Source organism: Brachyhypopomus gauderio, chromosome 18 (assembly GCF_052324685.1).
Source record: "Brachyhypopomus gauderio isolate BG-103 chromosome 18, BGAUD_0.2, whole genome shotgun sequence".
Lineage (NCBI taxonomy): Eukaryota > Metazoa > Chordata > Actinopteri > Gymnotiformes > Hypopomidae > Brachyhypopomus > Brachyhypopomus gauderio.
This window is the reverse complement of record NC_135228.1, coordinates 9,195,250-9,222,976: the sequence shown is the minus strand read 5'-3', so window position 1 is coordinate 9,222,976 and position 27,727 is coordinate 9,195,250. Positions and strand designations below refer to the sequence as shown.

Here is a 27,727-nt window from a genome sequence, read left to right as displayed (position 1 = left end):
CACAGTTTGCAGACTAACACAAGCAGGTTCAGAAACCACTTCTTTCCCACAGCGGTCACCTTATTGAACTCTTCCCAAAGACCATTCTTTCCTTCTCTATCCCTACCTTACCATCCACACAAAATCTGAACAGTGTTCCTCTTCAATTCACATCTGTATAGCCCTATCTACAGTGGTATAGGATAATCTGTATATTATCTGTATGATTCCATATGTATTTATCACATTTATTTATACCATATATTTTTCTTTGCCCTGTGCATTGTACTGCCATAACTACATTACACACACATGCATTTCCCTAGGTAATTTATCTACTCTGCACATATCTATTAACCATCTTTACTTACACTAGCTGTAACTAACTGCATTGTATCTCTAAATACTGCATTCTATACAATCTGCATGTGTTGCACTTGATTAGATACCAAACTGCATTTCATTACTTCATACAAATTTAATTTAAATGTATTGCTTGTCAAACGGTAGGTCTAAGATAGGTCCAATGATACCAATTGGGTAGGCTAGGTCGTGTCATAGATATCGACAAACTTTTTTCCAACACCAAACAGTCATAAATACTCATTTGATACCGTCTGTCAATACTATAATAGTCATGTATGATTCCAACGAATACCTGTTTAGGACTTTAAACAGCTAATTTGGTTAGCCTGTAAATCAAGCTAGCATGCACATTCAAGTGAATGGTAGTAGCTAGCCCAGCAGGTAACTATGGAAACCACTGTGTATGTGACGGTCAGCATACCTTGCTGTTAGCTCGTTTACAACCTCAATACTGGTTGCCTTCTAGTGTTGCCACCTGTCCCGGTTTTCCCGGGACTGTCCCGGTTTTCACCTCGCTGTCTCGGTTTTCCCGGGCTGTCCCAGTTTGTCTCGGTTTTCCTTCTTTTTAATATTCGGTCCCGGCAAAAAAAATCATTTAATGTCCCGGTTTTCGCTAAGTTAGTTCAAACGACTGTTTCTGCACACTTTAAATCAGTCTTTTTTTCTCACTGTGTCCATTTTACGTTCGCCCCCGTCAACAATTTACGTTCGCGTATGACAGTGTCCTTGTTTTTTGTCAGACCTAGGTGGCAACCCTATTGCCTTCTGATCGGAAATAAACCTCCAAACTCCGAAATTTACACAAAGGCATGGCATAATCACAAATAGTTGCCGATGGTGGCACATGGTTCACATTTATTGACAACACGAAAACAAAACAAATGCTCCTTAAATGTCCAGTGCTTGAAGGCGTCTGTCATTGCTGCTTGAGCTGAAACTGAACCGCGTTTGCTGCTCCATGTGACGCGCCGGCAGGGCGAAGGATGAGACACTGAATCCTTCGTAACAGACGGTCACTTTTAATCGCAAACACAGATTGCGCAATAGCGCACGAGGAACATTCACACATGTACACAGAAACGTGTAGACTTAGACAACGACGAGCACAGGACACTGCGCGAGCGCACATTAAATAGACAAACCACATTAGCCCCACATGATCATGAGACGATTCACAGGTGAGACTTATTAATCACACGACATAACCCTAACCACGGATATCCACTGACGCAGACAAAGCACGTGGACAACGTTGACACACGCCCAAAGGGGAGGGGCCGGGGTCCTCAACGTGACTCTCCAGCACAGAAACAAACGGGAAACGGCGATATAGGGCGCAAAGCAATAAAAATATCATTAAATATTTTGCAAAGGTTTTTGTTTATATTTTTAAGGTGTAACTAAATTGTAATTCTTAATTTTTCCAGAAGTAACTGTAACTGAATTACATATTTTCTCATTGTAACTGTAACGAATTACAGTTACACTTTTTTTGTAATTAAATTACGTAACGTCATTACATGTAATTCGTTACCCCCCAACACTGGTGACCTAACACAAGGATTGTCTGCTACAGAGGAAATTCAAATGACGTAAGCCGGGGGGCACATGAAACTTTCTTGTCCCGGGCCCCAGCAAGACTGTCAACGGGCCTGATTATTATTATTTGTCATATACCTAACTTATGAGTCTTGCGAAACCTGTCTGAAATAATTATCTTGTTCACCAGTGAGAGCATATTCTTGATTATGTGAAATGTATCTGTTTACTAATTTAAACATCATCATTCATGTAGGAGTGCTCGGATGTGTTCCTGTGGAGGATGCAGGATCTGGTGTTCCTCCATAAAACCATGGGGGGCAACAAATGGTGGTTAACCTCAAGAGGTACCAATAGCAATGGGATAAAACTGACCAGGTTAAGCTAACAGTGCAAAAGTTGGGGGAGGATAATATTTGTTTAAAGGGTCCCTTTCCAGAAATCAGTAAATCTGTTCAGCAAATCAGTAAACTCATCAGTGTGTGTTTTTTTTTCAGACTCAAACAGTTGGATAATTAAATGGACATTTAAGTGATGTAAATGCTAGCAAAAAAATTTTCTTCAAATTTAAGCATCATTCCTCAGGTTTGGATATGTATTTATGTGTTGGTCTTTGGTTTTATCATTGAGCCTGCTTGTTACTGTACTTTTGATAAAAAATAATTATTATTACATTTACTCTAATAACATATCTATATGGCCAAAGCCATAAGTGGACAAGCCCCTTAGTGATTCATTTCAGGTATTTCTGCAGTCATTGCTAAAAGGTGTAAAAATAATAATTAAAAAGAAAATACCAAAACATGTAACAGGGCCATCAACTCAAGCATTAAGCCATAGACCAAGCCAACTCAGCAAGGGGGGTCAACAACTGCTGAAGCACATAGCAGGTAAAGACACGCCCACTTCCTGTTGCATCACTCAACAGAGAGTCCCAAACCGCCTCTCAAAGCAACAGTAGCACAACAATCTTGTGCCAAGAGCTTCATGAAATTGGTTTCTCTAAACAAGCAGCTGCACACAATGGTGGGATCAGTGTGTGCATTGCCAAGTGTTTGCTCAAGTGGTTTAAAGTGTACTATGGATAGTTCTCTGGAGTGATGAATCACGGTTTTCTGTCTGGTGGACTGTTGGATGAATCTGGGTTTGGTGGGTTTAGGCCAGGAGAACACTACATACCAAAATGCTTAAACAGTAACACTGGTTAGAGAAGGGGTACTGATCTATTGATCAGGGTTTAGTCTTGTCCCCTTAGAACGTCAGTGGCCTGCACAGAAACCTGACTTCAACATCACTGAACTCCTTTGGGATGAATTGGAACATCGACTATGAACCAGGCCTTCTCTCCCAACATCTGTTACTGCCCACACATGTGCACTTTTTACTATAAGTGCTGTAATAGTGTCATGATTAGCCCCTCCCCCAGTTGTCAATCATGTATGTTTTGTTTTGTTAACCATGTGCGTGTTCTAGTTCCTCCTTGTGATTTGTAACCCGGCCCCCTCGTTATTGGATTCATGTTTTGCTTGATAAGTCTGTCCTGTTTATATCCTAAGTTTGGTCTTGTCTGTTGCCGGTCATTGTTTCACTCACAGACCTGTCTGCTTTTGTGTTTTTGCTTCAGTGTTCTATTACGGTTTGCGTGTGTTTGTTTTTTGTACTCTAGTATGTCATTGTATGTTGGTTTTGTTAATAATAAAGACTCTTTAATGGATTTGACCCAAGCCTGCTTGTACGACCCTGCCTCTGGAATGCCGTTTAATAAATCTCCCTCTTCTCGCCGTTTGTGTCTGCCCTATCTCTCTTTTATGCCACGAGTGTTACAAATAGTGTCAAAAGAAGGGCAAGTTCATATTAATGTCCATGGTTTTTGGAATAAAAAATGAAATGCACATACGGGTGGATGGCAATGTGTCCACATTTTTCTGGCCATATATAACGTCTTAACTTGCAAACGTCATAATTTCCTAGTATGTGCAGATTGCCTGACCATCCCCTTTTGCAAGTACTAACCACAACCTGTCATAATTGTTTTTTATTATAGCGATTAGTGCCATAGCTGCAGGCCAGTGATATTAGCTTATGAAATATTGTGGTATGGCATCAGTTGGCTTTACCCCAGCACCTCATGCGGCCATTAGAGATCTGAGGAACAACAGTAACATGCCCTTAGTCTGCAGGCTAATCACCCCATTAAGACTTTGTGCTGTAATCACAACACAGATACTCAATCCATCACCCTCAACATCCTATGGAGTGTCATACACGTTTATAATTGGACTACAGCCTGAAAAGGCAAGTACAGCTACAAGGCTTTATTTAATGTGTCAACAATCAGCAGTTCAAGGCTGGTTACCATTCGTTTCAAGTTAGCAGGGTGTAACTGACCTTGCACTTATATTGCCAAAGTCTTTCATCTGACAGTCCATATGTTCGCTAGTGCTGTGGTGAGAGCTATGAGACTGGTCAGGAAGCTTAAAAATAAACCTGAATGCAAACTGACATCATGACACAATCTGTTGAGTGAACTTGCACAGGACTGATTTCAGCACAACTGAACTTTTTGAATTAGAACCACAAAATCAGAATTCGTTCAGAAGCACTGATGCTAAATTAATCTATGAATCATTTTTACTGTGCTATGGCAATCTGGCTTAAAAACCCATATGCCAGTGCAATAGGTGCACATCCCTGCTCTATTCTCTGCATCACACCGACTTATCTACTGATTCACATATGAGAGGATGCCCTTGAAATTTTGATAAGGTTCCTGAAACAGCTCCCACGACAGCACATCTCAGGCTCAGGAGGAGAGATGCTTCTTCTCAGCATTGCTGAGCTTCTCAGCAGCAGGAGGCAGAAACAGTGAGTCGCTCTCAGCAGGAAGATCAGCAGGAGGTTCCGGGCATCTCTCCCACACCACCCTGCTAATTACCACAGTGGAGTATACTGGACTAGCAGAGAGGCCACTCCACCTGATCTCTCAAGCTAGGAGAATACGTGACCGCCTTCTGAATGTATGGCGTGCTGCGCTCTCCATGCTATATTAAATACCCCATGTCAGGGTCTATGTAAAGAGTGCAGTGTATCATTGCATACAGAGCGATTTTGCTGCTGCACAGGATGGAACTTCAAATGATCAACAACAACAACAACAAAAAAAAAAAGCCCTGAGGTTGACTGATGGACGGCTAAGCTCTGCTCACACACACAGCCGTCACACTCAAGCAGACCCATGCGAGGACCTTGCATGAGATTTGTATACAGTGCAATATATTAGTCTAAAAAAAGGAATGGAGGTTGTTTAAAGGTTACAGTCCTATTCCTGTCTGAATGCAATTGGCCTTTGAAAATGAATTTGTCCAGATAGGGGGTTTAATTGGATGGAAGGATGACATAAGCTGGTATAGTATGCCACTCCTGCTGTTTGATTAAACTGAACCATAAACACTGATGGAACCACATCAGGTTCATAGATGGCTTTGAAGAAATAAAACCAAACCTTTACTGCAGCTGAAGAAGGAACGTTGAATTATCCCGTCAAATATTTTTCAATGGTGATGAGTGCTACTGCGTAGTGAACTGAAGTCATGCTAATTTATTCTAAACATGTGTGAGTAGTCTCCTTTTTGACCAAAACATGCCTCTGTAGGCTCACTGAGAGCTACACTAAACTGCTAATTATTTAAACCTACAGCACTAATGATATAATGTGTTAGCATCTGACTTTGAATGAGTAATGTATTAGGCTTGCCAGCTGTTGACATTTATTTCTGATTCCTCTACCTGCTGTAATCCTGTAATTAACATTGTCGGTCTTTGATCGTTATATAATTAAAATCACCAAAGGATTCACCGGACGACATTGGGCTGTTATTGATAATAGCTCTCAATTAATTGCATACTCGGGCAACATCAATCTTCACTTGATGCGAAGCACCTGGTACTGGGACTAAGCATTCAGTAACTGTGGCATCAGACACAATGTCTTACAATGCACATCAAGAGACTCCAGTTTCTGTGAGTCTCTCTATTGCTTTTGGATAACTCGGGGACTGAGCATACTACTGGAGTACTACAATAGCCAGATCATATGAACACTGTGACTCCAAAATGATTTAGCTTGGTCCATGTGAAATGTGTAATATACTGTAGATACACTAATAATCTGCCATACTCTTCTAATGTGAAGATGAGTGAAATGCCAAGACCAAGACTAACACACACACAAACACACAGTATCTTCTATTTCTATCAACAGCTCAGTGACTCACTTTATCAAATCTGGGATATCAGTCAGAGAAGGGCTATGTTTTATATTATGTTTTATACTACTGCAGACACACTGGAGGCATAGTTTGGGGGAATCTATGCCGCGCTGACTTTGCCTATAATGGATGCATATGTATGCATGTATGTGTTTATATGTGTGTGTTTATGTGTGTGAGTGTGCATGTGCGTGTGTGTGTAAGTATGTAGGTGGCTATGTACGTGTGTGTGTGTGTGTGTGTGTGTGTGTGTGTGTGTGTGTGTGTGTGTGTGTGTGTGTGTATGTGTTTGTAAGTGGGAGGCGACCTGGAGGTTACAATAGAGAAGAACAAATACAGGCTTTGGGAATAGTGTGAGAACTGGCCCAGAGAGTAGCTTCAGGGATCCACGCTCCATTTCTTTCAGCGGGCTATAAAAATGGAGTCAGTCCTGTCCTCTTTAGGGGTCTAATAGGGATGGGGTGTGACTTTCGTCACTGGCTCTGGTTTCTGAAGTGCTAGAGCAGTGGTCTGTAACAGATGTTCTGGCAGCAGCAGATGAGCTTCTTCTCACCCCTCTCGTGAGGCCAAAAGCTTTTAAAGTTGCAATGAGAACAGTTCAAGATTCTTGTTTGACCAGTTCTGGTTGTCACAGATGCGTTGTGTCAGGGAATAGTCTTTAACTCGCTCTACTTGAACAGATTAGAACAGTGATCGCTCATCCACACAGCGGCTGCGTATTCAGCCAAGGAATGGGCTGATTGGAAGTTCGCCATTTTGTGCGTTTGAACGAACAAGGTCCAGCAGGATGACATTACCTTTGCTAGCAGTTCATTTCATCACTGCCCTTTACGTTCTGTTCGAAAAAGTGGACTGATCTGATTATTATTCCAGATGTATTCTTTCCACTGAACTGACATTTAAATGAAAATAAAAATATAATTACATTTTAAATCTAAAATTAAAAATGTTACATCAATTACACAATGACTTTTCACTATAATTTTTTATAGTATCTAAATGAAATTTATTTCAATAAATGTATTTAACAAACGTGTAATTTGGTTATTGAGGAAAAGTACATTTATTCAAACTTTTATCTTAATGTGTTGTGGCCTAAGAAATACACTGTGGTACACAGCTATAGTAAAATAAGGTATAAAACGTGTTAAATGTCAATATTGTTGTTGATCCTGATGCAATATCTTTCTATGCTAGAACTCAAACCCTGTGTTCAAAACCTGTTTTTTTCTAATTTCGCCTACTCAGAAGAGCAGTGTTGAGTTATCAATTATAAAAATAGCCAAACATTCCAAATTACTTCACAAATGAATATTGCATAACTGAACTCAGCAAACAAGTTCACTCCACAGACAAGTTCAGAGTACCAGAAGTTAAAAGTAGATGAGAAAAAAAATTTCTGATCTCCTAATATTAATAATAGCACTCAATTACCCACACACTCATAAAACTGACTGCACACACTCTTACTTAATTATGTATGGGTATTTGTTGCTTGTTTTTTTTCCTGAGGTCTTGGTTTATCTCAGGAGAATCACAGAGGAAATCTTAGATGAAGTTGCAAAACACATAAAGCTACATCATTTCAGTACACACTACGCATTTTCCCCCCAGACGCTGTTGGGGTAACATCTAGTGCGAGTCGCTGAAAGTAATTTGTTTTTTAAAGCACACATCATAGTCAATTATACAGCAGTCGCGTGTGCACAGACACACACTCCCGCACTAACATGAGGTATGAGGGAGTCGTCACATGGACTCCTGTGAAGGTCGCCCGCGTTCTATGTCCATCTCTGAGGACATCGCAGAAGCCCCGTGGAAAAAGAATAACATGCACCGTCAACTCCCCAAGGCAACACTGCTTATCTTGGGAGCGAGCAAGAGGAAGCAGCAGAGAAGGCTCTGGGTATTTGGGAAACACTCCGCCATGCTGCCAGGAGTCTGTGCCTGAGTGAGGTGTAAGCCCTCTCCTAATGAGAACAAAGGGCAGAGCGTCACCGAGTATTAGCACCAGTTTTAACTGCCAGGGCCCTTAAGGAATCAGAGAGAGAGAGAGAGAGAGAGAGAGAGAGAGAGAGAGAGAGAGAGAGAGAGAGAGAGAGAGAGACTGCATCTCCCCATGGAACACGCTGAACTGCAATCCCTATATCTATAGAGGGAATTTTTTTTCCCCAGAACTCTGAGGCATGAATGCAACATCAAAGAGAAAGCAGAAAGCAAAAAGAGTTAGGCATGAAATAAAAAGGTAACATTTTATTTTAGATTTATCATGCTGGGCCTTTTAAACAGATACAGATACAGATTCAATTAAGCAAAACCAGTACATGAAACAATGCAAAACAAGCAATTTGAGTTGACCTGATCCACGAAGAGTGAACGGGGTATGGAGGAGAAGACAGTGGGGGTGGGGTTAGGGGGCAGAGCTAGATGAAAGCATGTACGTGAACCAGTAATGACCCCATGCCCTGTGGACAACACATCTAGCCTGTGATCAGAGAGTTTGCATTTCACACAGCGAATATGGCAGTCTCAACAGAAGGTCAGACATGGAGAGAAGGACACACACACAGGCAAAGTGACTCATTGTTCACATATGTCTTTATAGTTGTTTGTTGTTGTGTTTGACTATTGTTTTCTTTTGACTGTCATTATTTTGTCAGGTAAAAATGAAGAAGCGGAAATTAAGTTTTTTTTCTTTTCTGTTTCTGAGCAGTCACAGGTTAGGGTTAGTATTACATGCCATGTTCTGCATGGCCCTTCCATACACCATTGATCTCCAGTGGCATATTGATAATAATTGTGAAATAATATTAGCTAGACTGATTTAATAAGCCTAAAACATAAAATATCCTAAAAAAAGAAAAAAAAAAAAAAAGGAAACCAAATTGATCATGATATTCATAGTCACAGCATTCCTAACTAACACAACAGCGCAGGGCTGATCATCCAAAGTTTCAGACTGCATTAAATTGCCATGTAGGAGACTTATTACCTTAGCTGTAAGGAAGTCTTGCTTCTAAAATAAATGTGTGTAAACCTTTATCACTCTTTAGCTCATGCTTTTATCTGACACTAGGTTACAGCCTAGGGTCTTTCTAAAGACCTCATTTCAGAGATCGGATAAGTTCAGTAGAACTCTGCTCTCTCACTCACACACACACACACACACACACACACACACACACACACACACACACACACACACACACACACACACACACACACACACACACACACACAGAACCTCAGGTCTGTTTGCGTAGGCAGGTAATGCTATCTTTTCCCCCTTAAGCCTCTCATTCTACTTCATCTCCGAACCAATTTTACACAGGGCAGAAAATAGGAAGGAAGCTTGACAGCATGGCCAGAATCCCTGTGAGACCATACACAAGGGGAGTGGCAGCGGGATTTGGGGGGGGGGGGGGGGGGGATATAGGTGCCACATTGTTAAGAAACTCTCCACAGCAAAGATCTCAGTGTTGAATTAACACTTATAATGTTAAATTCACTCTCCCCTTGTTCATTTGTGTCCCTCTGGACTTATATTAATTCAACAATGGGTTTTTTTGTTGTGTGAGTGGTGGCTTGCCATTACCAGACTGCAGTCTGCAAGACAATTATGTTCTCAGATGTTCACTATCCCCATATAACGGACACGGGCTGTTCTGAGTCTTTCTGGTCCATCAGTCCTGATTCCTGATTTTAACATTGAGTATCTGCCAGTACAGGGGCTGCCATATTTCAGTAGTTAACACAGGGACAGGGGAGGGACTGGCTGAAAAAAAGGCAGGTCTAAAACGCAGTAGACAGCAGTGGGCGGCAACTGGTTCCAGAACACATACAGGCACCATAAGAGGGAGACAGTGTTTGCTGTCTGTGGTGTTTGTGGTACTTGATGGTGCTCAATGGTGTCCATTGTGTTTGATGGCGTTTGATAGTGTCCATGGTGTTTGATAGTGTTTGATGGTGTCTGTGGTGTTTGATGGCATTTGATGGTGTCCATGATGTTTGATGGCATTGATGGTGTCTGTGGTGTCTGATAGTGTTTGATGGTGCCCATGGTGTTTGATGGTGCCCGTGGTGTTTGATACACCGAACAAAGAGAGTCCTGGTGACCAAGGATTGTTGAGACTGCGGTGACTGTAGTCCTGAAATGGGATGGGCCTTCCATCTAAAACACATTAATTCATGAATCTGATATTGCCTCAGTCAAATAAATTGTATTTATTTATTCATTTATTTATTTTTATTTACATCATGCAATTTAATTAGATTGTTTTCTGCATCATGATCGTGATTCAATTTGTTTTAAAGCGTTTGTAAATGTATGTGTATATAAGTTGAATAGGCTTTCTTTATAGCACTTCCCATCCATCTCCCACCACTGCCACAATAAGCAAACATAGAAAATACCGTTCTGGGTTTGGAGTACTTCCATCAAGTTGATTCCCTTTAAAACTCTTGAGTAGTTTTACCCAGTGTTAAAACTGCACTGATGTGAAATATAAATCCAAACTTTGCTTTATAGACTATTTAAAATAATGTTTAAAAAAGTATACCCATAGCTCACAAAATAAGAGATTAATGAACCAGATCAATTGCAAAATAATCGAAATTGAAATTAACAAGTAAACATGCTGAATGACAAAGCATTGTTTTAAAACATTGTTCAGCATTCATCACTTATGATAACTGCTCCATAACTAGGTTTTGTTAACAGCTATTATTCAGAATCCAGCATCCTTTTCTTACTGACTTGTTCTGGCTCGGATTTTGTGCAGAAAACGCTGCACATCTCCAGAGACAGCTTTGCAGGCAAAGTTCCGTTGTGCCGTGTATAATCTGAGCGGAATGAGTGAAAGCAGTCTGTGCACAGAGGCTGTGTGCGGTAGCATATCTGGATTTGGTGGATGAGTTGTGTCAGGTGAATGACGCAACATGAATAATGTAATTTTTACACATTTCTGGAGCGTAGGCAGTATATTCACATAATTAAATTTTGTATAAATAACATAGGGGGGGGGCAGTGAATGGGGTGGGGTTCTATGAGGTGAGGTATTATAGGGAGGCAAGAGGCTGTAGATGTGATGGGGCTGTAGAGATACTTTGTGAATTGTGCCTCACTGCAGACAGTGGGTAATGGCTATTTACATCACCTCTTCAAGAGTTAACATAGGTAACATAAGCATAATGAGTTAAAAAGAAAGAAAGAAAGAAAGAACTGGAATGCAATTGGCCTATTTTATCTAGTAAGTAATATGACTTTCTGACAGTAGCAGTCCTCTTCCTGAAATGTCCTGCTTTTACTGATGCTGGTTTTTAATAATTTACAGAGACCATAACTTGAAGAATAAAGTGAATGCTTTGTACTTATTTGTTTCCAGCTTGTAAAGATCTCTTTTTTATGAACAGCTGTAAAATCAGTCCACCTCAACAAGCTAGAAGAGAAAAACCAGTTAAATGTTCCTGTAAAGTGTCATTCAGCCATGGAAGCAACAATATCCCCTGGCCCAGTTTATCTAAACATGTCGATGGTAGATTGTGCTTGCAAAGTAAACCTCTCCACTCAGCAACCGAATGGCGTGCTGACTGAATGGATGACTAGCTTTGATTTCAAAACATACTGCGCAGCCAAGCTGGAGCAGGTTCTGCTTTAGAAGGAAAGCAAATTGTAAGATGGTGTATGACAAAACTTTTGGGGAATTTTTGTGAAGTGCTGTATATATGCTGGACTTTCTTTAAAGTAACATTTCATGAATACAAAAAAATAATAAATCAATCACTATAAACCATTTCCTAGGTATTATGAGCATGAACCAATCATATGCAACAACACACTGCTGGCTAAGAATTAGCAACAAAGCAGTCCAGTTCCTTACGGCACCCAGAATGTGTGTATATGAAGGTTTGTGTTTTCTACATATTAGTAGACATTTAACACTGCAAACTTATTCAGCATCCTGAAGCACCAAAATCTCTGTCACTGTCCAGCCCCTCATGGACTGTGTCCAAGCATTTTGAGAAATTAACTGTCTATACTACAAATTCAAAAACATGTGAGAGAACTGAATCTTCAACAAAAGAAGCTGTATAATTTGACATATTCTAAACTCCAATTTACCATTTCAAATCTAACAGCTTGAGGGAAGAGTAAAGCTTAGTCAAGCAAAATCCTTTTCATTGAAACCAAGACCCAGACAGAATACTGTGCCTGGTTGTCGTCTCCAGTGAAAATGCATAGAGAGTGATAATGCCATTATAATATGAATGTCAAAGATTCTTAGACAGCTCTAAAGATCTGCTTTGAAAGGAGATTATTTTGTTGAGGTTATTGGGCATGTGTTGAAAGTAGAAGCTTGTGTTAGAGTCATCTCCCAGTTCAGCAACAAAGTACATGACAGCGGTCTGTTGTAAAGACACTCCAGAGAGTCCAAAGTCCTAATCCTGCAATTGATTAAGCTCCCTGACAAAAGATCTTTGTGCCACAAACAATGTCTAAAGCTGCCCCTCACAGTATTAATAAGTCTTCACTGGAAGCTGCCCTGATTTGCCCCCACTGAGTTTGCCACTTCATGATCGCGCAGAACACTGTCATACTAACAGTCAGCTACAAAGGACACGATGACCAAAATATACAGCACTGGCAGGTCAGCACTAACAAAATATCATTGAGTATGCACTACACAGTGTCCAAAGGAACTTTACTATCTCAAGTGTCTCAGACCGATGTTTATGAGGCGAGGGACTAATGAAGAAACAAGGGACATTTATAACTGGGACACAACATCCATTTCAAACAGCAAATACTTTAATATAATGAATCTCCAGGGGCCAATCAAGTTAATGAGGTGACCATGTGACCAAGGGGACTCAGGGACCCTTCGTATTTGGTTTGCTGAAAGAAGGATGGCGTTCCTTCCAAAGCTCATTAATAACAGATGCAACAAGAAAAATTGAGGGCTATTACGAAAGGCATGGCCACACCTGGCTCTGGACTTGTGGCCCTGATAAAGAACAGCAAAGTAGGTTTTTTGTATGACTTTGGAAAATTGCACACTCCAATCTGAAATTAAAAATGCAGTTATGTTCTGCAGAATTAACCTCAACAAGACCTAAATCTGTTCATTTGAAGAATGAGTGCATCTTTATGATCTGATCTGACCCACAAAGGCAAAGAGCAGATTCTCACTCATCACTTTCATGGTATGTTGTGGAGCCTGGAAGATCCATCTTCAGAAAAAAAAGAGTCAGCTTTGATGGCCTACTCTTCCAACACACATGAATCCCAAAGGACTGTGACAAGAACCAATCAAACTGTGCCACCATCAGCCCCCAGCAAGGGTGAGCAATCCTCCCCTGACAGATAAACCCACCATGGTTTGAGTCTGATCATTAGAAGACATGTCCACAAGATGTGCTCCCTATCATCTAAACTGTGAAACCTCTCCAAACTTCTTCTGTACCAGCAGTTGTTGGTTTTCGTTGGAGCAGACAGCTGTCCTCAAGGGCAGCCTGCATACTGATGGAGGCTCAGGGAGGGGTGGGGGTCAAGCCACTTCCGACTTCTCACAAGGCTCCCGCTGAGTGCCACACTCCGCACCCAAACAAGTCTGCACGTTCACCGTGCCACTTCAATGGTTGAGCCAGAGATGAAAGTTTGAAGGGATGCATGTTGCCATAGCCTTACTTCTGTTCTGAGCTTGTGAGTTTTAATCAAAGCTCATTCACAGGGTAGGTGTGATCCTGTGAAGCAGGTTTCTTTTTAATTAGGTGGAGACACACAGAACAATATTTTGTTTATTTCAAAAGAATAAATTAGTGTGGATGTATTGAGAGTCAGTGATGTGTAGTTGCAAAGTGTTTAAGAGATGGATCTACTTTGGTTGGTACAGGTCCTGAAAGTCCACAAATTATGCAAGATTATGGATATTTTTAAATCCTAAACACTGGTGACGCCATAGCTTTTCGGTTTATTTTTCAGAAAATATTTTGGAAAATGAGGTTTTATTTTAGCAGTATACTGCCCTTAAACAGTGTTTCCATTAAAACATCATTTGGATAAACCAATTCCAGATCATTTTCAACTTTTGGTGTACATAAAAGCAAACAAAAAAAGTATATTCTACTCTTGTGACCTTTCACCCTACACTGATCATCCTTCTCCAAAATGTTTGTTTCATCAAATCACAATAAAAACTCATGTGAACAATAAAATGTTGATAGAGCTGATATCAATATTGATAAATATAATTTTTTTAATATCTTTCACAACACAATGACATCACTATCAATTACATAAGAGACTACATGTGTGTATGAGAACCCCTGTTTCAAACACAATGTTTCTCCATGAAATAACTGTGTATGACAGCAGCCAGAATGAGCGACAGAATGATTCGGCAGTTCTTTGCATTTTCAGAAAAGCTTTGTTGCCCCTCATGACTGCTTAGTAATAGCCTAAAGCTTTCATCGATATTATCGAATAGCCAATAATATATCCTACCAGTAGCATTAAAAATATGAAAGTGTATTTAGGCTTAAAGGCAAACAGGCAAGTACCACTTTGGAAATAAGACAGAGTTTGGGATGAAGAAAGGATCGATGACCTTCAGCTACCTTCATCACCATTTCTGTCAATTGGTGTGAAAATAAAACAGAAAGGGAGGGTGAGAGAAAGAAGGACTGAAAGAGACAGGTGGAGGCTTTGATTGTAATAATAGAACATGTTATGTTAAGGAGCTCCTGGCTTCTGAGTGGTCAAAATCAGCCCTCAAAACTGAAATGGAGGACATGCAGACAGCAAACTCATGTGTATTCAAAATATAATAATAAAAACAACACCAAGAACAGGAAGAAACATAAATATTTATGTATAACATATCTTTGCTCATGATTATGGTTTATCAGGATTTTTGTGAGTGGAAGAGCAGAATGAAGAATACATAGCCATATGTTTGTCTCCAGTTTAAAGACAACCTGGGAATTCCTGATGTTGATGTAATGGGATCACCTTTCTTCAAGGTTCAGTGGCCTTAATCTCCCATGGCCTGTGACTATTTATAGCTGTACTCTCACCTGTATGCAGAGCAAGATCTCAATATCTAGGTTCAATCCATCCCTGAGCATTATTAGAATAAAGCTTTTTAAGGTCATGGTATTCATGCCAATGGTATGTGTGCACTTATCCAAACACAGGCTCAAGTACTATGCAGATTAAGTAACAGGTCAATAACAGGATTCTAAAGAATCTGTCCAAACAATAAATGCAACCTCACTTTGCTATGGCAAATAATATTAGATTGATATCAAATATTACCAAAACATCAATTGTTAATCATCAATATTAACTCCTGTGCAGAATCAGTTCTTCCTATTTAAGATGATAAATCTGGGAAAAAAATGTGCACTTCCTTCACGGCACATTAAATGATTTTTTGGAGACCTGTGTTGTCCCAGGGCTCTGTGTGAAAGCAGCGATATGAGCAGTGATATGGCAGGATAAACACCTGCCAGATTCAGATTAAACGTGTATGACTTCTGTTAGAAATTGGGTTTTTATTTATTTTTTCCTGTGCCACCCTCTAATCTAAAATCCAGAGTCTCACTCCTCGTGTTCTGTTCATGCATATGGACCTCCCCAGACCTTGTGTCTCAGCTCTGCATCCAAACACAATGCACTGTTATGTATAGGAAAGAGTGCTGTGCTCTTCCCATCAGTAGAGCTGAATATGACCTTGGGGTTATTAAAACAATGCTTCGCCCCTGGGTAGCTGAATGAATCACCCAAAAACATTATCCTTGTTGTGACCAATGGCACATCACCAAACTGGGAGTTATAGATACCTGCTACATTTGACAGAGTCAGGATTCAGAGGGCATTCCTGTGTTTATAATATTTATAGGGAAAGAAAAGAGACGGACAGAGGGTAGAAGATGAGGGACTTACTTTTTACACATTATGGTTAAAGTGCACTGACAGCGCTTACATTTATATGTGTGTGTTTCATGATTGAAGTAAGGTTATTAGTTTTCTGCCATGTCCCAGAATTGGACGCTGAAACGTTTGCTCGGTTCTCCTGAAAACACAGAATCGCCATGTCTGCCAGCCAGGCAGCAGTCAATAATGCTCGTCTTTAACTGCAGTGAAAATGGGTTTCATTGAAAAACGTTAATGGATTCACTTAAGTTACAAGTGCATGTATCAGGCCAACAAAAGAACACTTTGGTGAAGGTGGGTGTGTTGGGGTGGGGAGGGGGGCACTTGTCTTTGTTGCTGGTAAACATCAACAATAAGAGGAGGATACAATGAGCTGATCCAACGCTTCTAGCTTACCTTTGAAGAAACAGTCTTTGCTGTGTACAACATAGATCCTCCTCTTCTGCAGGCAGGCCGTGCGGTACACCTCGCAGTGGTTCTCGTAGAAATGTCCGTCAGAGCCGCACACGGGCACAAACGAGCCGCGGCACTTCTCTTGGCACACACACTCCGCCCGGCCGGTCTGGCGCCTGACCGCACACTCTCGGCCCCTTCCGCAGTAGGTCGTCCTGCACGGGCCCCCGGCTGAAGCAGAGCAAATGCAGCTGAGTTAGTGTGATTCCAGGGCTCAGCTTACACTGAACACGCCACAAAGGTAACAGCAGCAATTTCATACTGTCTGACTATGGCAGTATGAAAGCTAATTTATACCTTCTTTTTAGTTTAAATAAGAATGTTTTATCTACAGGTTCTATGTGTTGAGGTGTTGCTAAAAAGAGAAAAATGTAACAAAATTCTACATTTTTCCTCCTAAATAAAATCCAAGGCTCATGGATTTCTCTGTACTCATGCCTGTCAAATATAACCAAAAAGTCATCCATCTACTCCACAGTTCGAAATTTGTAGAAATTGAACAGACAGTCAACCACACTCCTGTCAAAGAAAAACAGATCCATAGAGAACACACTGGCTCCCACTCCAGGACAGTCAGGGAGCACCTGTCAGTACCGTCCACTATCCAACATCCGTCCCCACAACCCCCTCTCTCCTCGACCCTCGCCATGGCGATCCCCATGCTCCCTACTGATTTCCTCCATTTGCACTTAAAGCAGCTCAAAAGCTGCTGAGTGTCACAGCCACTCCACCCTGGACTGATCTCACTGGGCCCGGGGAGTCCAAGAGGTGCAGTGCCTGCTGGGATCACGGGCTGGATTTACGGGCCAAGGAGCAGCCACGCCACACTGGCTTTAGCAGATTCACTGGGCTCTGCTGGAGAGCAGGAGGCTCTGGAGTTCTGGCCGCCTGTGCTGGCCGCTGGTGCCAAGTAAGCAGCGTTCAGCACATGGACGGTGACATTTTTTTGATTGTTTGATTTGTTTTGTCAGCCCGTGCCTCTGCTGTTCGGGGAGCCGCTATGCTGCCAATGAAGTCTCGCTAGTCCACGTTGTCTGAACTTATTCAAAAGGTTGGGGATGGAGCATGGGGTGTAGATTAACAGATCATTCTTAGGATATAAAAATAAATATATAATAAATAATAAAAACACGTCTTACAAAATCAATATGTGCATTCCCAAGCATATTATCTTTAAAAAAACCATTTGAATTTGAAATCTTCATGAGGTCAGGTTGTTCCCACAGTCACAGTGCAAAAGTAGCGAAAAGAGACAGAACAGACACACTATATTTAAACCTAACAGAAATGGCTTGTATAAATTCTTCAAAAATATATAAATATAAATAAATATATAAACAAATAAGCAGACCCAGGAGGTGAGTTGATTTTATTTTCCTGAAACCTCACAAAACATAAATTAAACGGCTCTCTTGAGCACTTGAATGTATTCAGCCTGGCAGCGCGCTGAATAATCACCAGTCTTCCATGGAGTCTGGAGATAAAGGTGTTTTAATTACAGCACACAACCCGCTGCATCACACACATAGCCAGGCATGCCCAGACGGCTGACTCTGGATCAGCACGAAACAGTGCCCACCAAATGGCAAGGAGTGCAGGAAAAAGACCCTCTGGGAGGGATGGACAGGAGCGAGTACACACCTAGTGCCTTCCAGTTTACTAATTATTCACCTTATCTCTGCTAGTAATTTGCAGCCCTGCAAATACTTCAGCTCCAAGTCACCTTGTTGCCCCATGTCAAGGTCGAAGATGATTAGTGGATCGTTAGTATTCTCTGAGCATCAAAGATTAAGCGCTTAGCCAACTCCTGCATTTGTCAGACCTCTCTTTTTTTACTTTCTATTTACTGTTTCACATTATGTATCTTTTCCCAAGATTCTCCTCATTGCTGTATATTCTTGCCAACAGCCGAATTCCCTCTTTACGGCCACATTATTGCTATTTGTAGAGGGATAAATTGAAAACAAATTCTCAGTTCTCAAATGTCAGCCATGTTTGTTAAGAACCACTTCAGTTGTTGATTTCTTAAGAAGCTAAAGAGTGATTTGGTGATCCATTCGGGGTGAATGCCTGAACAGTGGTGTTACGTGGCCACAAGCCTCCTGCTCCTGCCAAACATCTTTTATTCGCTGACTGCTCTGCAGCTGTTGCTCTTTTTCCTCCAGTTAATCCACTGATTCTACAGCCTCATTAGCTCCAGAGTCTGGCCAACAGATAATCACAAGCACTCTAAAAGAATCAGTTCGGGAATCATTTAGGGAGTCATTTTAGGAGTCACTTTGTGGTACTTTCACTAAGTACTGGACTGTTCTGGATCTCACAGTTGGAACTAAGTAAATGTTATTAATTTATTCCTTTTTGTAAATTCTGCCTATAAGTAGAAAGGAGACTGTAATCCGAAAAAACATGCATAATGAGAAAATGTCCCTCTTTGATATTAAGAACAGGCCTTTCCCCAGGGAGATTACTCTAGAAGTTACTGTAGCTGGACAAAGTCTACAAAATGTCAGATGAAATGTCATTTGCCTTCTCAATTATTTAGTTTGTGCCAATATCTGGTATGGTTATTTGTCTTCAGCTATTTGTGGTACTGTAATGCCTGATTACCAGCTGTCTATAATTTGCATGTAAGAACATCTTGTAAATTAAAGATGGAGATCTATCCTAGCAAAAACCTTAACTTGTTTAATCTATAATAAAGAACTCATGATTAGAAAAGCTAATAATTGCTAGGTAGCTGTAGGAAAACGATTATGCTCAACAGGTGTCTGGTTTTGCACACCTGTTGCTCAGCTGATTGAGCAGGTTCAGAAAGGTGCTAGAAATGCCAAGGTCTGGGGTCAATTCTCAGAGAACGCGTGTACTGTCTTACTGACAAATGCTTGTAAATTGTTCTGGTTAGCAGTCTGCCAAACATAATGCAAATGTTTTATTGTACGAAGAATACAAGTCAGTTTCTAGGGAGAGTGCATTTGTTTATTTGTACAGTAATCTGATGGGAACTGTCATGTATTTAGCAGCTTTCATAAGTACCTGAAGGCACTATATGTTGTTGTGAACTGCACTACTTTTGTATTCCTCCGCCACGAGGAACAAGCCATTGGTATTACATGTAAACAAGTCGCAAACTGAGCCCCCGACTCTCCGTCTCCGTGTATTCTTTGTTGTCTCAGTATAAGTTGATATAATACTAAAGACACAACAGGAACAAATTGAATTGTGTTGATTTTTATCTGAGGCTCAACCCAGTCTTCAGATAGAAAATTCTATATGTTATTTCAGTCAGTCTGAGAAGTTAGGGTCAGAGACTGGTGGACATCAAAATGATATCATGGTCAACTGCAATTTCTCACACAAATGTGCCTGGATGGATAAACAAGGTGAGCTGCTTTCCAATATGTGATAATCACATCCTTTATTTTATTTATTATAAAGCAGACATATGTAATTACATTCCAAGATGACACACCTGTGACCGCCAGTGACCTTTGGCATCACAGCTCAATCTGAATACCAACTGATATTATGATATCAGTTTAATCTGCCATCTAGAGTTAATCCTTTTGATGAAAAAGTGAATAATATAATGAATGTTTTATATTCATGCTGGTGGCCTTTTTCACCTTACATTCCATAAGAAATGTCTAGTTCACTGAAACACTGTTTGAAAAGCTGTAAGACTTAATATTCCTTAATTTTATCCATCATATATCTCTTTGTTATTTTGGAACATATTTTTACAGGTATGGTACTGCATCAAGCCTGTAGTTATAAAATACACCTTTGCTAATACAAGAACCATCAGTTACAAACTGATTTAAACCCTTTGTGTCTGTTATATAAATATTATTAGCCTGCTAAAACACTTTCAATAAACAATTCCAAAGCACAGAACGTAGATGTAAAGCACATCTGGACACCATAAAAATAAAACATTAATAGGTAAGAACTGAACAGCTGAACAGTTCAATTTTCCAAGCCAATTTTTGCAGTGGCAAAAAAAAGAATTACTGACTCTGTCTACATGGACTACCAAAGAGCCATTCCCCTTTTTCCACAAGGAAAATGAAGCATATAAATGAATCAAGGGACAAATTAGAGACTAATGTGAAGTACAATATTGTAGCAAATCTAAGCACAGCGTTCAGCTCAGTGAGTGTCTAGGGTAAAACACTGCTTGTTGCAGGCTGGCTGGGGGTTGAATGTTAGCAAGATAACCAGAGAAAGGCAGAGCTGAAAGAAAGAAATGGAGACAGTGAGTGAATAAGAAGAGACAGAAACAGAAATGAAAGAAGAAACAGAAGTGCCCCACGATGCTTGTGGTGTTGATAAATACTGAGAAACCCAGTTGAAGCCACCAAGCAAATAAGATTCTCCGTTTGTCTCACAGGTTTGCCCGATAAGGCTTTATCGATCTTTACACCTGCCTCTGTCTGTTGGCTCTGACAGACTGAGACCGGTACTTAAGGGTATGGTAGCTCTTTACATCTGCCATGCTTTGGTGCCAAACAACATCATGGATAAGAAAAGCAGAGTAATGAATCTCAAGGAAGTAATGACACAATATGGCTGGGAACACTGTCAGTGTCACCACAGTGAAAGAAAATGGCTGTTTTTCAGAATCTTGTCAAAACACGGCCATTCTGATGTGTATTATTGGTGTAGCCTTACTTTTACAAAAGTTGTTTTCTTACTGTTTGGAAGTGCGGTATTGGCTTCTGTCGGAAGCATTTTTCCTGAAGATAAAATGAGCCAGTTTGCTGCACTCACTGTATCATGTGGCTGCTCTGTCTGCGCTACTCTGAAAGGGAGAGTCTTCTTCTTTGTGTGGTATACACACCTTTTGATACATGTGTGGTGGATTTAAACAGAACATTTCTGCATATATGAACATAAAGATAATTGCATGGACGCACCTGGTACATGTATATTTCTGTTAAATAACTGTAGAGGAATGTAAAGATTTTAATAATTTTTCATTCATCATCCATTTTATTAGAAACACATCCTTTGTAAGAAAACCTGTAAAGCCACAGTCCACATGTGGCCATGGACAATTTTTAAAAAGCCATCACCTAACTCTGTGCCTGTAGTCAGTTTCTGACCATGTGACCTCAGTTGGAGGTTTATATCTGTGGTGTGGGCCCCTGTCAGCTCGAAGAATAAGACCTCCAGCAACACCACGGTGCCTGGTACCCCTGTAGCAGCACAACACCCACAGCTGTGCCTGTCAGTGTCACTGCTGCGCTGAAAATGTTCTTCCATAATATACTGTCAGCAGTGGTCCTTTGGTAGAAATGGACCCTTGCTGAATAGGCCACAGGTGGCTCACAAAAGCTTGGCATCAGATGGACCTTGGTCTGTAATTGTACACCCACCATGTGTGCCTAACAAATTGGCCACTGAGTGTAGGTATAATGTATGTATTTCTACTAGATTGATCTGGCATGTAATTTTTCAGGCAAACAATTACTTTTTTTGCATGTATGTTTGCGTGTTGTGGAATCGTCCTAGTACATGAGCTCATGTGCCTGTGTTAGCATGGTGCTAATCATAACTGTGTTATGTGTGTGATTCCCAGGGCTCTGGAGCTCAGAGAAAGTCATGCTGACACAGCAAATCCACTCATTCCAGGCCTTTATCAAGCCTGCTCCCTCCCTCAGCGGCACTGTTCCATTCACCACACCGCAGGCAGGGTTTGGGGTCAGCTCTAGCACCAAGGGCATTTTGTTTTCCCAGTGGCCAGCCATCGCTGCTTTGACCTGGGCATTTGCTAGCAAACACTTCTGTTGCCTAGGCGACTCCATCTGGGTCCACATAGCATTAACGAGCCCTTCATTAAGCTACAACTAGCTAGGAGAGAAAATCAATGTAGCATAATTAGATAGAAAAGCAATTCTTATATTATTATATAAGCCATTTGGATATTATGACATATTATAGAGCAACTTTGAAACTTGTCATATATAATTAATTGAAAAAGCAATAGTTGATAGATTCTGAGCACTATTAAAGGGAAATTACATTAATAGTTCTGGACAGTTCTGTTGATTACATCTATAACAACCACGCAAGTACAACAATTCACATTCACACTGATATTCTGGTGCAAACAGTTCAGTATGCAGACGTGCAGGTGGCTAAAAAAACATGCTGAAACACACAGAAGTCAGAGATTAAAGTGACCTATTTTTTAAATGTTCTTTTGTGTGTGACAAATTATGGTATGCCTATAGTCAGCTTTCAAAAACACTTTTGTTTTTGGAAAGAATGTTTTAGCCACGGTCGCTATCATGCCAGCTTCATAACTGGATCTGATTACAGCACATACCTGATAGGGCTGTACACAGCACATAATGCTAATGTGATGTGATCACTTCCACTTCAGAATTTTAAACCTCATTAAGCAGGATATGGGCCCATAGAAAGGATAACTATAGTTAATTCAATGAGAGATAAAACTGACAGAAAATAATGAATGCCTAAGACTGGCGAGAGATGACTATACAACAGGATTGCCACAGATAACACCTTCACCTTCAGACACCTTCAGATAATCACCTTCAGAAACCAACAATAAGGGTACCAGTGTCAAGAAATGAAGTACAAATACTTTGTTACCTTACTTTTGGTTATCAATACTTTTCTGGAGTAATTATTTTTCAGATGACTTTTTACTACATTTTCACGCAATTATCAGAACTTTCTACTCCTTACGTTTTAGAAATAGCCTCGTTAATCGTATTTCACTTCACCTTGTTTTCAATCTGGCTTGTCATCATTCTACAAAAAATTGAATAGAGTGAATTTGATAGAGTGAATTTTAATGCTGTGGGATGAGAAGTATAAACAAAAACCATTCTGACACCCTACAGGTTTGTGCGCGATCCATCGCACACGTCACTCAAGCAATGACATAGCAGACATATGTAGCTTAGTATGTAGAACTCGAGTGAAATGTTCCAACTACATTTACATTTACATTTATGGCATTTAGCAGACGCTCTTATCCAGAGCGACTTACAAACTAAGTACCAACTAAGTACCAGCGAAGTAAGTACCAGCGAAGGTAGACAGGAAGACCAGCCAACCCATGTACTTTATATCAGAAGCCCTCCCTTGTAGATTTTTTAATAGTTATTTGTCTTGTCATCTTTGTTTTTGTTATCATGGTAATAAATGTTTTGTGTGTGCACCACTTCCTCGCTGCCCCTCCTTCACCACCGTGACAATATGGTTTTAATACATTTGCATTGTACAAAAATGCATTCGTTTTCAATGGGCGTATATCCAGCTGAAACAGGTAGCCTCGTGCATCCCTAATTTTTCAACATTAACATTTTCAAATAACATTATAGCCATTATGGCTTTTATAAAATGTTTTTTTTTTATGGAGGTGGGGTAGAGCACGCAGACGTTTTTGCATTCACATTACTTTTACTTTTATGCTTTAAGTCAGGGGTGCTCATTACGTCGAAGGAAGTGTCGGTCGATCGCGAAGGAATGTGCGTAGATCGCGTCACATAAAATAGTAGTAGATGAATCGCAAGCTGAAAACTGTGGGCACCCCTGCTTTAAGTAGTTTTGAAACTAGTACTTTTAAATTTTTACCTGAGTAAAAAACTTGAGTTGATACTTCAACATAAGTATTTTTAAACCATAGTATCTATACTTCTACCTGAGTAATGAATGTGAATACTTTTGACACCTTTGAATAAGAGATTCAAATACCAGGACCCCAAATATAAAACTGGATGCATTTTAGACAACCTGAATCAGGAGAGCTAATGGGCTTAGAGCTTAGAAGTAGCAACTATGCTTTGGACAACCACAGCACTAACCACACTGAACAACCAGACCTCAGTCCAACACCACAAACACAGTACACCCAACCACACCGCAGTTCCACACAATCACATCCTTCTCCAACCTAGCAACCGCAGGGTGCACTAAACCAGTAAACAGTCTAAACATTCTCTTTAACCTTTATGGATAATGTAAACTTATAATTTAATTACAGTACAGTAATAAATACAGTGTGTAAATGAGTGTATATAGTTGCGTAGTTATGAGGGAGGTGTCTGTATGACTGTCTTCTTTCCAGTCAGGCAGTCTCTGTGCTGCACACAGATTCTATACTCACTTAAAAGATTTTTGTATATCTGTGTGCTGGATATTTTACAGTTGACTTGAAATGAGAATTGATTTTAAGAATTGATTACAGCCCTATAGTGTAATCTGTTATGGCTGATAAGAAGTGCTTGCCATTAGTCATTGCTACATTTATGTTTGATGTTATTTTTATGGTGTCTTGTGAAAGATCACATTCACAGGGTCTGCAACACGTTCTCCATGTAATGAGGAAATTCTGCTTCCAGAATGACCAAGCAGAGACTGTTTTCCTTTGTATTTCTCAGGTATGTGATGGAAGACAATTAATGGCAGAACTCCACACTAGTTTGGCTGCATTCCCGGAATGTTAATTAGATAATCAAATCACATCAATTTAGATAATTAATTCACAACTATGTGTGTGTGTGTGTGTGTGTGTGTGTGTGTGTGTTTGTAAGATAGACATGAAAAAACAGGATCTCTGCTCCACATGGAGTCCTGAGAGGATTTTAAAATAATGTATTTGCTCAAAGTCAGATCAATCCCAAACCATAGACTACAAGACAAGGGATCTTCTCCAGCAGGGCTGGCACAGGCATGCCATTGCCCACAGCCCCAGGAACAGCAGGAACAGCTGCGATACTGCGGTGCATTGTCCTGGACAAAAGTTAACAGCACTGCACTTTAGAAAATTCTTTTCCCCACACATCAGCAAATTACACTTATGCAAAAAAGAAAATTTTTTGTCTCTGATGAGAGTAGCACACCACGGAAGTGTTCTAACATATTTTGGATGAGTGGTAATCTTTAAATAGCTATTCTGTTTTATACAGCAAAATGTTTCGGCGATCATTTGAAATAAATGGTCACTGATTACATACATCATTTATGATGAACAAGCTTAAGTTTTTAAGTGCTGCTTGTCCTTTTTAAAAAATAAGTAAAACTATGTAAAAAAAAAAACTATGTAAACTGGTTTAACTTTTAATAATAGAAGAACCTTTTTTGAACTGTACCTCCACAGTAATGCGGTTTGGTTACTGCTGCGGGACTTCTCGAATTCAGGGTTACATTCACGTTAGAAGATTATTACAACTTGTATTTGCCTTGTTCCAATGAGTATAACAGTAGCAACCTTAATCCTTCCATTATGCATATTTCTATGAGACAAAAGCTTCACCTGCAGCAGACATACTGTAGAAGTACTGAATAAAACATCAGGTTAAAACGGTTCAGTAAAACAAACCCAACCCTGACGGTGCTAATGTGACGGTGCTCCTTCCAGCACTCACAAAAGCATACAGGGCTGGTGTGTTTACCCAAACCACTGATAATACCACTCCTGCAACCAGAAGCAAAAAGCAGCAGCGAGTAGCCAGAGATCTCCTGCATTTTTTCAGATGTACTGCCCGTTTTCTTTTGGTGTCCACATGATGTTGGTGCTGGTGTTGTTCAGGGATAAAAAAAAGAGCCCCATGGATATAAGCAGGATAAAACTGTGAAAGCTCACAAAGCCACTGTCAGTGAAAAACAGCGCATATGCACTCACAGAATCCTGTGTTATAAGCAGAACTAAAACACAGATGAAACACTGATAGAAATACAGAACAGAAACAATGAATTAAAGGCCCACACATGACTTTTGAGATTTGAAATGCTTGTTTGTGCAAGTATTAAGCAAAGGAATGAGACTAAAATGTTCCCGTCCCTGCCGACATTATCCTTTGATATGGGAATCCAATATGGCTAAATTAAACAGGACATCTTAGATCTGTAAACATACACCAAGCTGTACCAACGCTCTAATGCACCAAGCTTTACCAACGCTCTAATTTGGAAATCTTTTTATTGCTGTATTATAAATAATCATTTATTTATAAATACATTTATAAATAATTTATAAATAATCATTTATAACACTGAATAAAAATATTTTTATTATTATTATTTATGAAACACATTATTTCATTAAGGTTGTGGAGATCTTCATCCAATATTTTCCTGTGACTGTGACTGGATTAGCTGGAAGTAGCAATCATGTAGCTTATACATGATACCTATATGAATTTAAAATGAACAGATTAAAAATTTACCCCCCCCCAAAAAAAAGGTTAAGTGCTACTGCAAAAACCCATGCAACACCCCTACACCCCCCATGTAGTGTTTGAAGATCGCTGAGGTTGAGTATCCGTCATGTCCTCTTAGGTGTGTTTGTGGGCTACTGGCCAGGGGTGGTGTTGACAGCAACCTGTCAATGTGGGGAGTGGGGAAGCCTGAGTCTTGGGCCCGAGACAGAGAGGGCTGGAAGGTGGATGTGGAGCATCACCCAAAGTTCACCTCTGGAAGAGAGGCAGTGTTTCTCAAGGCTACTGCATGGGGGGGGGGGAGGCAGAGATCCATTGTTCCAGCCTGAAGCTGTATGTGCCCTGTTCTATCCAGGACACTACAACATATGCTGCAGCATAGGTTTGTGCTTTCAAAGCAATCCTGCACTGAAAGAAAACATCTCTTTATACCTTTATTTCTTCAACATTTGTTAGCTCCCCTCTCTCTCTCTCTCTCTCTCTCTCTCTCCCTCTCTCTCTCCCTCTCTCTCTCCTCTGTCTCTCTCTCTCTCTCCCCCCACCTTCAAATTCAAGATATGCTCATATTGTATGTTTATAATCCTTGGGCAATAACAATAATAGTGAAATATATTTTAACTATGCTGTAGCTACCTAACGTTTCACTGGAGCTCTCTATGTAATGATTCATTTTAATTTTAGGGGAAGAGATAAATTGGAACATAGAAGGTGAATTTTATATGTGAACCAAGCACAACATATATTTTTTATCAGGGTTAGTTTATTTATCCAGTAGTACACAGGCTGGTGCAAATTTGAGCCAATATGAATTCAGAAATACAACAAAGAGCTCACATGAAAGTAGACAAACAGCCGTAGTAGTACAAAGTAGACAAACGTCGTACAAACAGCCTATCCATGAGATCTCACTCTGGGAAGCTCTGTGGAGTTGTTCCCCATGGAACCTCAGCACTCTGCGCTCGTTATGTCCACAACATGGGCTCACGCTG

The 27,727-nt window shown here is 40.3% G+C and overlaps 1 protein-coding gene across 2 annotated transcripts in view; it reads right to left on the bottom strand.

The window, feature by feature from the left end:
- fstl4 (follistatin-like 4) overlaps window positions 1-27,727 on the bottom strand; it is a 136,423-nt gene that overhangs the window by 64,141 nt on the left and 44,555 nt on the right. For both annotated transcript variants that reach the window (XM_076980472.1, XM_076980473.1), the window contains exon 4: window positions 16,486-16,713. In XM_076980472.1, coding sequence (XP_076836587.1) covers window positions 16,486-16,713 — 228 coding nt within the window. The remainder of the gene's footprint in view (window positions 1-16,485; window positions 16,714-27,727) is intronic.